Source organism: Lepisosteus platostomus, chromosome 8 (assembly GCF_059453375.1).
Source record: "Lepisosteus platostomus isolate fLepPlt1 chromosome 8, fLepPlt1.hap1, whole genome shotgun sequence".
Classification (NCBI taxonomy): Eukaryota; Metazoa; Chordata; class Actinopteri; order Semionotiformes; family Lepisosteidae; genus Lepisosteus; species Lepisosteus platostomus.
Genome location: NC_142618.1, coordinates 5,778,358 through 5,792,109, shown reverse-complemented (window position 1 = coordinate 5,792,109; position 13,752 = coordinate 5,778,358). Strand labels below are relative to the sequence as shown.

General features: G+C 37.0%; 1 protein-coding gene across 1 annotated transcript in view; it reads left to right on the top strand.

Moving 5' to 3' along the window:
* LOC148655553 (hypoxanthine-guanine phosphoribosyltransferase-like) overlaps positions 1-12,173 on the top strand; it is a 35,087-nt gene extending 22,914 nt beyond the window's left edge. The window contains exons 5-9 of the mRNA XM_088642193.1: positions 2,676-2,693; positions 4,586-4,668; positions 7,857-7,903; positions 8,280-8,356; positions 10,101-12,173. Of these exons, the coding sequence (XP_088498319.1) occupies positions 2,676-2,693; positions 4,586-4,668; positions 7,857-7,903; positions 8,280-8,356; positions 10,101-10,148 (273 nt within the window). The 3' untranslated portion in view covers positions 10,149-12,173. The remainder of the gene's footprint in view (positions 1-2,675; positions 2,694-4,585; positions 4,669-7,856; positions 7,904-8,279; positions 8,357-10,100) is intronic.
* Positions 12,174-13,752: the final 1,579 nt, after the last annotated feature.

Below are 13,752 nucleotides of genomic sequence, written 5' to 3'. Positions count from 1 at the left end.
ATCCATTTTAGACACTTAAATTCATTACTTACAACTGTGTTTCCTTTTACTGGTCCTCCTAATATCCTCTTATGTACCGCTGAATGAAAATAAAATATATGAATTTCAGGTATTTTTGTTAGGACCTCGATAGATCTGAATTGCGTTCGTTAAACCTCTGCTCTGAGGCTTTGAAAATTGAAAAAATAACACTCATAAGAAGAATTTGGCCTCCTTTCTTAACAATCATCTTTAAAAGACTCGAATTTTACATCTCAGTCATATATTAGCACATCATGCGTTGCTGTGAAGAGTTTGACCAGACTTTGGGCGTAGGCAGTGTTTCAGTATAGTGAAGTCGTGCCAGCAGGCAGTTCTGTTTGATTGGCAACCACACATCATTTATATAACTTTCCATGTGGGCGTTCTGAACGGTATCTGTGTTCGAAACAGTGAACGAGTGTATCACAGTCCTAATGGACAGTATAATGGAAATTTAAGCCCCATTAAGCTGAATTAAGCACTGTAATATAAAGATGTAGGTGGGATAAATACATTCCATGAAACCATGTTAAGAACACATCTGGGTTTGAAAAAGGTAGTGTGTGTGTATATATATAAGCTTAAAAATCAAAGGGCATAGAAATGTACTTTGAGTACAATTAGCTCCTTAATGGAGCTATCTAATGTGAAGTGGTTTTCAGACAGCTGACTTGTGATTTAGTGAGTTTCTTGCCCTTTCCCGAATTCTTGCAAATCTTTTTAAAGCAGAGGTAGGCACTGAACAGCATATGTATTGACATGAAACCTGTGTGTCTCTGAAGCTTTAAAACTATTTTCTTTTTAGCGCGGCTTATTTTAAAATAAATATGGGGAGGTAGAGGAATTTACCTGCAATTCTTACATGTTCGGGTTTTGAAGGAATTTGTCGGTAATATTTGAATCCACAATAATTGCATAAGAAAGCTCAAAGAATCAGTATTCGGCAGTCCAGGTACTAAAATTTATCAAAAACCTTTTGTTCAATCAAAATGTCAATAAAAGTGAAAAAAAATTGCTTATACTGCACATCAAAAGAAATTTTAACTTTATACGTGCATGTTTTTAGAGACATACAGAGTCTGGGTGCTGCATATTGATTAAATGTTTTGGCCCCATTTTGATTAATTGATCATTTGTGACTGTGATACACTTGAGTGACTCTGTTACATGAAGTCTAAATCACCTCGTTAGGACTGACAGAGATGTAACAAGAACACTGAAAGGAACAACAGCCTCATGCCATTGACATTCTGGAGTCACACCTTGCCTGAACTCGCCAGCAGTGGAGCCAAGTCCTCTGTTGTGATAAATCGAGGTTTAGTCTTGCCTGATGGACCTCAGTGAGTGTGGTGCTTATGTGCAGGATGATCTGCTAATTGCTGTGTACAGCAGATCAGAGGGGAGGTCCTGATTTAATGCGTTGGCTGAACGTTAATGTCCTGTTAATGATTTGACGGACATGTCAGGTCACTAAAGAGCCCTGCTTGTAGTTATTGGTGCCAACATGCTTGTACATTTCTACATTGCCCTCACTTGCCGGCAACCAAAGCACCCTGCAGCTCACAACAACTGGCAGACCACTGGAGCTCAGCAGATGTGAGCCGCTGGTTGACATCTGGAAGAGGTTGCTGCCGGAAGAGGTGTTAGTGGGGCTAGTAGGGGGCCCTCAACTGCAGTCTATGTGGGTCCTAATGCCCCAGTATAGTAACGGGGACACAATACTGTAAAAAGGCCCCGTCCTTCGGATGAGACATAAAATGGAAGTCCTGACCCTCTGTGGTCATTAAAAATACCAGGGTTCTTCTTGAAAAGAGTAAGAGTGTTACCCCGGTATACTGGCCAAATTTCCTATTGGTCTTTCCCTCTCATTGCCCCTAATAATCCCCATCTGTGAATTGCCTTCCCACTGATAGCTGGTGTGCGGCGAGTGTACTGGTGCACTAGGGCTGACGTCACATCATCCAGGTGGGCTGGTGGTGGAGGGGAGTCCCCATTACCTGTAAAGCTCAAGATGAGAAAGTGACACTTTTGCCTGCCAGAACTGAGCCCCATTGAACCCATCTGTGGGGATTAGCTGGGCTGATGTGGATCTACTCTATAGTCTATCTAGTCTATAGGCTCTACTAAAGCAATGAGACAGAACCCCACAAGGCAGCATTATCGACTGGATGGAGAGCTCGCACTGCCTGCTGGGGTGGTCAGTCTACTAGCTTATTCACAGCAGACCTCTTGCTCATGACAAATGTTAATCAGTCCTGTGTCATGAGCAACAGACTATTTCATGTCTGTTGAAGAAAGTGTAAGGACACCTGCTACAAAACAGATTGTCATTTTCCTGTGCACTTTGTAAATTTGCTGCTGTTCTGAGTTAGACGTTTATTTTGATTTTCGGTAAATGGTATGAAGCTCTGTAACAGCAAAGATTCTTTGCATGTATTTTCCTAAATTAAAGATACACTCAAGAGCTTGTGCATAATAACTGTAATTGTAACTAAAACATGATGAGAACAGTCTTGTTTCTAATTGAGAAGGATCTGAAATAACGGTTCTTCGCTGGTTTGATTACTGTAATTTAAAATGTATATTTCTAGTGTGATTATGCATTCCTAACCAAAACCTTTAATTGTTTTTTCTTTCTTTTACATGCAATGAAGAATGTCTTGATTGTAGAGGTAAGATCGAAAATGTTCATAAACCAATTAAAAGGGAATATGATCTCCAGAGTTGTTCAGTGTGCTTGGTTGTGTCGTGGATTGCATGATCAGCATGCCCGCTATAGTAAGATCCATTTACATTTGCGCAGGCATAAGTACACAGAGTGCCTCTCATTCATTTCCTAAGTTGTTTTATGAAGTAGACGTTTGTTTGACCTCTTTGTGATGCCAGTGCTACACATTGTACTAGTGCTGCACACACAGTAGAGACCACTCAGTGTGTAAAGCTGATCTAGAGCAAATTCCAACTGACCCATCATTTAAGAACACATTGTTTAAGAATTCATTGAATTGGTCTGCTTGGGAGGCTGCCTTCAGTGAGAATGTACTGTACTTCTGCAATTAAATGTGATTACTAAGGCAAAATAATAAACCATTCAGAGGTCTGTGCCTTTGTTTCATGTCCTCATTTCGGAAACCCAACATCGTGACTAACCCTTTTGCTTTTCTTGTGGTGCTCCTGATTCTTTTGGAGCAGAACAGATTGAGATCTGCTTGGGAGTACTTCCAGACCAGCTGTCTCAACACCCTTAACTCTTAGCAATGCTTACCTCAAGTGTGTGTCACGCTTAACACAACACTTAACATTGCAACATTATGAAAGTACAGCATTTTGTTTCTGTTAGCTTTTCCAGTAATGGACCGGGCGGTTTTCACGTTTCTTAGTTTTTTAAATTACAGAATAGTTTTGTTTCTTTTTAGTGCACTTCATTCCCACAATTCATTTTGCCACACTCAATTAGAGAACAGGCCATTATCTGAAGCAAAACGCAGCAAACCTGACTACAAATATAGATGTAAATCAATGACTATACAGTAGTTATTCTTAGTTTGGAGAGCTAGCCAAGCTACTTTCCTATTAGGCAGAAGGAAAAGCTCTCCATACATCAAATATCAACATGCTTCCTGGTGAATTGTGCCAGTAATTCCTCTCTATCAGCATTGTGGTTAAAAAACAGAGGAAAATGACTCATTTATGACCAGGGAGAACATCTGTACAGGCAGTAGGATGTTCAGATTAAAAGGATTTTTTTTTGTCTGGAAGCAGAGACTCTAATAGCTTATCAAACCTTTTTGAGCCATCTTATGTTTTTTTTATATAAATAACCCAGTAAGCTTGAAGAACAAAACTGGTTGAAATAAAACTGCCAAACTAAATTTATATGAAAAGAGGTTTGAACAGTTGCAAAAATTAAAATGATTGTATAGCAAAACAATACAGGCATCATACAATTTCCCTCCTGTACTGTAGCTGCAGACATAGGACTCATGCACATGTATCTGGAATAATAAAGAGAGATAATTATGTGTTGTGTTAAGAAGCAGAGATGTCATTAATCAACAAAACATTAAAGAGAACAATAGACTGAGATGATTTCCAAAGTCTTACCGCTGAAAACTACAATTTTCCATGATGTGTCATATTTCCATGACATGACTGTCTTAGCTGTCCCACTTCCTTGTACAAACATTCTGAGTTGACCTTGATGTTCAGTAGGACAGCAATGCAAGATTTGGACAGAAATAGTTCTGAGACCTTGAATTCACTTACATTCTAATATCTATAGTTCACTGATGTAAGATACTTGTCAGTGACAATAATTTGGGTACACAGTAGGGAAAATTAGGCACTCCAAACTGGCCAAGTAATTAAATGAAAGTCTTTTCATCTTCTGTGTTGTCTTTTTAAATTTTTCAGAAGAGCTTATCATATAAGACATTTTAAACTTGATATATGATGTGCATCCACTTTCACTGTGGACAGGAGGTACAAATTTTGTCACGGCATGCATCTGTTCACTGTGTTGTTTTAATAATAGACTCAGCAGGACCTCAATCTTACTTCATAGGCTATAGTTGACACAGGCAAGACAATGAACGCTCTCCTTAAACATGTTGAGAACTACAAGCCAAAGATGATCAAAGTAGCAAGGTAAGTTAAAAATCTACAGTTCAATTAAAGAGTATACTCTTCACTTATTTTCATGTATTTTTGTACTTTTTTTCACCTTACCTAGTACTCCTAATCAATTACGACTAACTACAATATACCTAATGTTTTATTATAACTTTTCCTGTGTAGTGAAAATGGTGCCACTACCTGTTATTTAAAACTGCTCAACTGTAATCCATAAAGTACCTGACCAAGGTAAGTATTCATTAGACAATATTACTGATAATTAAACAACAAAAGCTTGTTTTTTTTTTAAAAAAAGCACCTTTTCAAAACCAAGGACACTGTACATGATGAAAAAAAATCCGGTGTTGTTCTTCTTTGCTATTATGTTAATTTCATACAGGTCATGGTGCCACATAGTCTTATTAGCATTTGAAGTATGTGAGAAAGTTGAGGATGGAGGTTAGTTTCATAGGAAAGATAGTAAAAGTAAACCGTTCAGGCCACCGACTTGTCACTCTGCCCTGTGTGCGGCTGTGGGGTCTGTAGCCCTGAGCTGGGACATGAAAAACACTGTTAGCTATTCCATTCAGGTGGGTATAACAAATACAACTGGTTCTTTAAGAAAATGATAAAAAAGGAGGCCCGTTTAGGTCATTTAGTTGACGGTAGATACTTCATCTGAGGATCAGTTGTAGCTGATTCTTAACAGCAGAAATGGTATTGGGTTCAACAGCATGGTTGGGTACATCTTTCACTGCAAATCCTGAAGAAGTGCATTGCGTTGACTTTGTCACTACTTTTGGGGATTTTGAATACAGTACTTTAATAAGGTCCCTCTAGTCTTCTATGTTTGAGACGTACTGTACGAGTAGGGCACTTCCTGTGAGTCAGGGGGTGTGCAATGTTTTGCAGAAGAATTCACACGTTTCCTGTAGTGCCCTGTAGTGTAATTGAGCTCCCGGTTATTTAAGCAGGTGCTGATGTGTATATCACAAACATTAACTGTACTTCAAAGTGCCATGACAGCAGGCTTTAAAGCAGCAACATGTGTAAACTCTGCAAGGGTCTGAATACTTTTGCCAGGCATTATCCCAATCTTCTGTGGGCTAATTCCACAGCAGCAGCGTCTTCCTTGTGTTGTTGTAACCAAAGTGTTGTACAAAACGTTCTAAATGCAGTCTCGCGAGTACATTGTACAATTTCAACATTCCATGATTTCAGTGCAATGTTTTAAACCGTATAGCTGTTAATATTTGTGTTGTCTCCTCACATTGTTTAGAAGATGAAAGTCAATTGTCTAAGTGTTATGTGGACCTTTTTCATAAGGAGCTTACTCAAGCTCAGTGTTTTCCGTTTTGAATTTATATGCTACTTGCATGTAACACATTGAATGTCGGGTGTGAAGTGTTTTTCCAGTTTTGAATTCTATACGCATCATTTTGAATTTCCTTTGCCACTTCTACAGTGCTTGCTCATCATCTTCACCTGTGAGCTTGGCTAGTTTAATAACTACACTAGAGTCCAAATCAATCATATAATCTAGGACTAACAGTGTTCCTAATACAGGTCCCTGTGGTACTCTGCTAAATACAGTACTGCAGTTGGAGTATTCGTCCCTTATGCTTTTGTTTCCTGTCCTATTAATTATCCACGTTTTTTTTTCTTAACTATTTCGTAATCCAAATACATGCATTTCCTTGAATGTCTACTGCTGGTAATTTGAGAATTCAAGTAGACAAATATTTTTGATATTTAAAATATATCATATGCTTTGTATTAATCCCTGCTGTTTTTATTATCAAAGTCCTTCCTTTTCCAAACCTATGCTAGCCTGGAATTCTGTTTTCATATTAATGATCCTTGGTGTCTAATTGTTATTTCAATAACCTTAAACATAGCAGATGTACAGTAAGACTTATTGATCTGTAATTGCTTGGTTTTGTCACCCTTTTTATGGATGGCCTCTATAGATATATATACCATCTTCCTGTCAATGGGTTTTCCCCTGTCTTGAGTGACTGTTGGAAGAGTTTTGCTAACAACCTACGAATCACATATCTTGTTTAAGTACAATTGGTACAAGTAATAATTGGTAGAATACTGTCAGGTTCTTTCAGAGCCTGAAACACTTCTGGTTCATCTGTGCTCCTAATTCTTAATTTAGAACTTTGTCTTTTCTCAGATTGAGATGTGTTTATTGGCTTCTTCCTTGAGAACCACTTGGGTGCAATATTAATTTCTCACTTCAGTTATTTCTCTCTCATTGTCAGAAGCTTTGAGATTATTATTTGGAACAATTTGCTTCACCTTTTACTGTTCTTTAGCTCTTGTAATACAGAAAGAATCATTTTTATTCCAGCCTCCAGCCTCCAGTATTGCAGGATTGTTTTTTAGATATTTGTTTTCTAATATCCCTTTTTAGTTGTGCTCGCAATTAATTACACCCATCTTCTTTAACCAAACATTGTTCCTGTGAATTCTTCTTCCTTTGCCATTCTGTATATTTCTCAATATTTAATGAGCTCAACTTTATTAATTTGCTTTAATTAGCTTACTGTTAAGTATCTCTATGCTTCAGAGATAACAAAAAAGTAATATGTCCTATATAATTTTTGTATGTCTTGCTTTCATAGTCTGCTTTCCGGAAGTTGTAAACCAAGAGTCCTGGAGCACCAGAAGGTTTCTGGTTTTCCTTCCACCTGAGCCCTTCAATACTTAACCGGTCTCATTAATTGCTTAACTGTACAATTTGAAACCTCTCCTTGTTCTTAGGGAGCTGGAGATTTGAAGAGAAATATAAAACCTGCCGAACAGTATGTCTGCAGACCAGAGTGGGGCTCCCCATTGTAAACATGGTGTTTTGAATCTGAATCTGAATCTGTTTATAAGCAGGATTTAGACCAGTGTTCACCTTGTTCCTTAAATTTGAACATCTACTGAGAGGCATTCAAAGGCAACGTGTGTTAGTGTTTCTAGTAATCACTGGTTGAATTGACATTGCCTCTCGGTAGATATTGCTCCATGCTGTGATTAAAAGCTGTAATCTGCTGTTAATATTCTCCTGATCATCCTTTTTCTGGTGACTGTTTTTACACTTTCCTGTCTGTGCATGAGAAAAAGCCTCAGTAGAACTGTGAGTGTACAGCGCCTTGCGGTTTTGTCTTTGCGTTAAGAGAAAGAACTGTAGGCTTGGTACCAAAGTGCCACTGTTATTGTTTCAGCTTGCTGGTGAAGAGAGTACCAAACGAAGGAGGCTGTCGTCCAGACTGTGCGTACTTTCCACTTCAACTCCAAACATCCTGCTTTAGATTAAATTAAAAGCTCCAATTACACAATTGCATCTTATTTATGTTTAAGCGTAATTTTTAAATATCAAATGCTAATTGCATGTTTTTATGTGGGTTGTTGATCTTGAAATATTCTATATGCATGTAAAGCCAGGCATATATTGATAATATGAATTTTATTGAAGTTGTTCATTTGCTAATAATCTTTCATACTATATACTACTTTGGGCGCAATACAATGATGAGAGTTTTATCAATTTTGAACATTCGTTTTTGTAAGGTTACTTTTCGTACTTGAATGAATTCAAAACATATTAATTAAAGCATTTATGTTTTGTTTTTTTTATTTCCTGGCAGATGTTGGATTTGAAATTCCAAACCATTTCATTGTGGGCTATGCCTTGGACTACAATGAGCATTTTAGAGACCTCAATGTAAGATAATATCATGTTGTGATATTCCTGACTTTAATTTCAACATAAGGACACATCTAGGCGCATTATTGAAATTTCGTGACCGGAATCACGTTTGCAAGTTTAGTCCCTTTATGGGCTTAAAAGAGAATTTTACTAATAATTGCTGTTAATCTTGATTTAGGAATAATAGGTTGGCATAACGTATCCTCAGGTATCATGGGTGTTTCAGTGTTAGGTAGAGTTAGCTAAGCTTATTAATTATTATTAATTAATTATTATTAATTAGGATCGTCTCTCATCTGCCTTTCGTTCATCTTGATGTGGCGTAGGTTTGAAAACATGGATGAAACCCAATTTATTTCCTAATCCTGCTGTTAAAATAAAAATTATACAGTTTGTATTTTATCATTTTAGGTATCTGGAATCTTTTTATGTCAGATTTCAGCAATGTTAGTGTTGTAATAAGTCTACAGAGACATAAAAAAAACAAAAGCAGGAATAAAGTCTGGAGCAATACATTTCTTCTATCATTGTAATACGACACTAGAAAAACATATTTCTTTTTATTTGCATTAACTTAGCAATAAGTACCTTATTTTTATTGATTTAACATACAAAATTGTACCCTATAGAGCACTGATATTATCAGCTATGATAAATGATTTCTGATATGATTAATAAGTACAGGAAATCTATTGATGCTTGCTAGAATGATTAAGTACAGTAACACAGCGATTTAGAGAACTTGAGAGAGATAGAGAGATGGTTACTATTTATAATTTTTTAGATTTGAAAGGTTCCTTAGACATTATCGAACATAAAAAACTATCTGCACTGAGTTAGTGTTCCCAAATTTGAACTGAATCAAAATCAAAATTTGTTTATTAAAAGGATACTGCAGACACTGAGGTGATTTATTGGATCAAACCTGTATAAGCCACGTGTTGTGCTACAGTCAAGTATATCTATACGGAGCTATCCTATCGCAACACACAAAGGCATCGGGTTTTTGCCTATGGTCAGATTAATACAAAAGGAAAAAATATTTTAAAATGACTATACTTTCATATTTGTGTTTAAAAGTAAAGTTATTATAAAAATAATTCTTATGAATACATTCATGAAGTACAGTAATGGCTAGCGTTTAGCCTTGCTTAGTGAAAACTACTGTAAGTGTTACATTTTTGTACACATCTTGTGGAACAATGTGCCTTTATGGAAATCTAGAAGTTCCATGAAGAATCATTTGAACATGGAAGAATTCATGGTTGTGTTATGTTATTTTGACCCATTATGATAGCAGGTCTAATCTGCTAAAACAGTCATTATGATATTGATTGTATTGTTATTAAACTGTACAGTATCTCTCATTGATCTTGTTGTAAAAATGACAACTTCTCTCATTTACATGTCATGCTTATATAATAATAATAAGTAGATATTGATTATCTGTCAGATGTGTTAAAATGGAAATCTTTTGAAATAGCACAGCACCATAAAGTTAAATTTAGGCTCAGTAATAACAACAAAATGGCAAACATATACTGTAGGAATAAATGCAGTATATAAGTGGTATAAAGTCATAAAGGCAGCATATTTCCCTTGTTGTAACTTCTGATGAGTATAATTAATTTGGAAAAAACAGCATAGTACTTAGTACTAAGTCTAATAAACAGTTATTCAGATTGATAAATTGTGGTACCACTTCATTCACTAGATTGTGTAAGTGTGTGACTGATTCAAACATTTTTCTGATTTTCAGCACATATGTGTAATCAGCGAAATAGGCAAAGAAAAGTATAAGGTCTGAAGATCACCCTTTCCAGCCTACAAAGAAGAGCATATTTGCTTACATGATGCTTGGACACAAAGCACAGCATGTTACCTCCTAGATAGGACATCTGGACACAATGGACAGTATTTCCTCACATAGTCTGGATACAGATGACAGCACATTTCCTCATAAGGAGCTCCTGCAAGACATGCTGTCAGTGGATGAAGTACTGTATGTTTGCTGAGTGTTCAGATGTTCTCAACCACAAACTGTATTACAGCCCCAACAGCCCCCAAAACAATCTGAACATAGTAATAGTAACAAACTGTTTATCTTAAGTATTAAATTCAAAGACTGGATTAAGCCTGAATAGTAATTTACTTTGGTATTTAGTAATTCAGTTAAAACAGTTGCCTTTAAATATCAGTACCAATAATTAAAGAATTAAATGTATTTATTTCTCTTGCTCTTAAGAAGTTTTCCATGTGAATGTTTTTCCGATTGCTGACCTCTGGTTTTTTCAAGTAGGAATGAATCTGAAGCAGGCTTTTCATATATTTCAGTCTTTCCATACCATTTCCCAGCTGTCTCAGGATACCCAAGAAAAACTCACCTGGGTATTAATAATCATTGGTAGAGACTTTGAACTTTAAAATTTAAACAGAACCTTTAGATAAGGTTTAGACAGAACCTTATCTTACACACTCTTGCCCAAGGACTTGGAATTCCATCAGGATCACTAACGTAAAAGGTGGACCTACCCGTCAACCAACTACAGCTTCGGTAGAAGATCTGTCCCACCTGTTCACACTCAATGTGGGCTTATTGAAGAGCTGCCTTTACAATGCTAAGATGCTCAGTCATCTTGATTTGTTGCTTGTGCTGGCATTCTCATCGTATGTACTTTCCGGGCTTCGACCGTGTTTGCTTGATCTGTGTTTTGAATTTCCCTTGTATTACTTTGCTGAGTTTTCCTGGCTTTGAACTTGCTTGGAGTGTCTCGATTCTGTCTACAGATTTCACCAGTTTTAACCCTCAGTTTTGACCTCTGCCTTTTTTGGATTACACCCCTGGACTGTGGTTCTGTTTTGCCTGCTTCTCCCCGCCTTGTGTAATGCTCACCTGCTGCTGTGTGTTTCGCCTGGCTGTCCACTTTTACCTGCTTTTGGATCCAGCCCACAACCTCTGATCGCTGCACCTGCTTGTAGCCGCAGCAGTAAGAACAGACCCTGGGATTCTCACAACATTACAACATTCTAGAACTCGCATCACCCTTAAGCTAGAGTGACTTAGGGGCTCTATATATTGTATCTTTTCTTGACTATTGTTTTGAAGTTGTGCGAGGTAATGCACTTCATGATAACATGTGATCTGAACCCTGCTTGATTTTCTAGACAAGCTCACTTGACTGTGTCACAGCTTGAGGGGAAAGGGTGGTAATAGAAAAATGACTAGCATATCTGGACTCCCAAGTAGTTTTTTTCTGACAAGATCTGAGGTGGTTGAGCATCAAAGTACCATTTTTATGTCTGAGTTATCATTGGAATGTCCAATTTATGGAAGAGAGTTTGATGCAACTGTACTCCTTCATAATCACTCATGTGCTATTTTCTTGCAAATATTTACGATCCAAACAGATGTTGAATTCTTTTTCAGTGTCATTCATTATGGTCATTATGCTGTATAGCCTGTTGATCTTGTCAGTTCAGGCATGGTTACTTTTCTTTTTAGCATAAGTAAAGGTCTATTACCCAGATACCCAGATAATTCTGTTCTGTAACTATGCACGTTGACAGAGATGTTTGTGACATTGCATATATCCTGGATCAATCCCTTTCCAGGAGTGATTTGGTGGGAACTGTGCTGTTGTAAAAGACACCACATACCTTGCTAAAAATGGATTTGTGAAGTTATGGACAAGTCACATGACCTGAAAGTAATTTATATTGCTGTTAAAGGCTTACTGTTGAGACATGATGTCCATTTCTTTCATTCATTTCAGCTTGTACTGTTATGAGGCTGGTATATTGTTGGACTAATAAATGTGGTATCACTTTCTAATTAGTTTATCGTTGTTGATTTTTGTGTATGTTCTAGTTCCGAGACTTCGAATTTCACAAAATATAAAGTAGCATGTTTCATTGCAGCAAAATTTGAATTACGAATGCAGTGCGGGAGGTGGGATGTCTGAACCTGCGTTACACACTGAAGGGTGAAAAAGGGTAGTTTTTCATAAATGGCTATAAATTTGCACATTGTGGCAAACATCTGTCAATCAATTGTTTGTAAATTGAGGGATACCTCTCCTGTAAAACTAGCAAAGCCTCATTTCGAATATTGTGTACATTTTTGGTCACCTTGTTACAAACATGCAATGTCTGTTTTGGGATCAGTCATGCATTTTGGGATTTTAAAGAATATCCTAGACTGACAGTCTAAAAAATTAAATCTCTATCATCATGGAAAGAGAAGACTACGAGGCGACCTGATCCAGGCATTCAGAGTCCTCCAAGACCCTGACAAAGTCATTCTAGTGGGTATCATCACGATCAACAATGGCGCTAGCCCAGGAGAAAACTTCAAGGAAGTGTATTTTAAAACAAAGAAAGGAAGGAGCTATTTTACACAAAGGGCTGTAGGAGCGTGCAACTAATACTCTGGACTTCTTTGAAGAACCTGCTAGCAGCCACACAAGCTAGACTGGTAGACTGGCTAAACAGCCTCTTCTCATGCACAACCTTGCTGATATTCTGTAAACAAAGTTCTTTCTAGAATATTGTGTTTCCTAGATTGATTTACTATCTAGGTCTAAAACTAAATGAAGTCTACGGAATTTGTGTACTGCCTATACTTACTTTTTTAATATAGCTAACAATACGAATTCATTGCATTAAAGTGTTCAGTTTGAACATTCAGAATAACCCCCTCGAAAAATGTGGATGGTCATTTGTAATTCAAAAAACAAAACATTATAGCAAGGAAGTGAATACTTCTGCTGGGCGCTGAATAATGTCCTCAAAACAGTATCTGAAAGATACATACACAATAAAGTTAGAAAGCTACAAAAAAATCAAATAAAAAGGGTTTTTAAATGTCCTGTTATATCACTTTTAAAAAGTTTGATATTTTTTGTCCGTAAATTAGGAAATAATAAAAACTGTGAATATGTCAGAGAGACACAGTTTCATAGTTGTATTAATAATGTGTCTTTGTTTTCCGCTGAAGTTGCTGTTGTTTGAAAAGAGACGAAAGTAACTGTTCTCGTATCACATACCCCAACGAATACTCTTAAAGACACTCCAGTCAGTGTGGCACCACTCATAAGAAAAATATACCCCTCAAGCCTCCCAAAGGAAATGTGTTTTATCTGCAGAAACTAATAAATCACCTCTGAAAATAATTCATTTGTGACTAGGCCTAGACCTCGTACGGATAAACCCTTTGTCGTAGGAGGAGACTGCTTTTGACTGATTCAATCATTGTTTGTGCAGATAATGTGCCATTAATAAACGCAGAGAACATAATATTATCTGTGAACCTGGCACGACACAATATCAAGGGAAGAACGTTCTTCCTCACATTTGTTGTTTTCCATGAGTCATCCTGAAAGTCTGAAGTAAAAACTGGCACCTGTGCTATA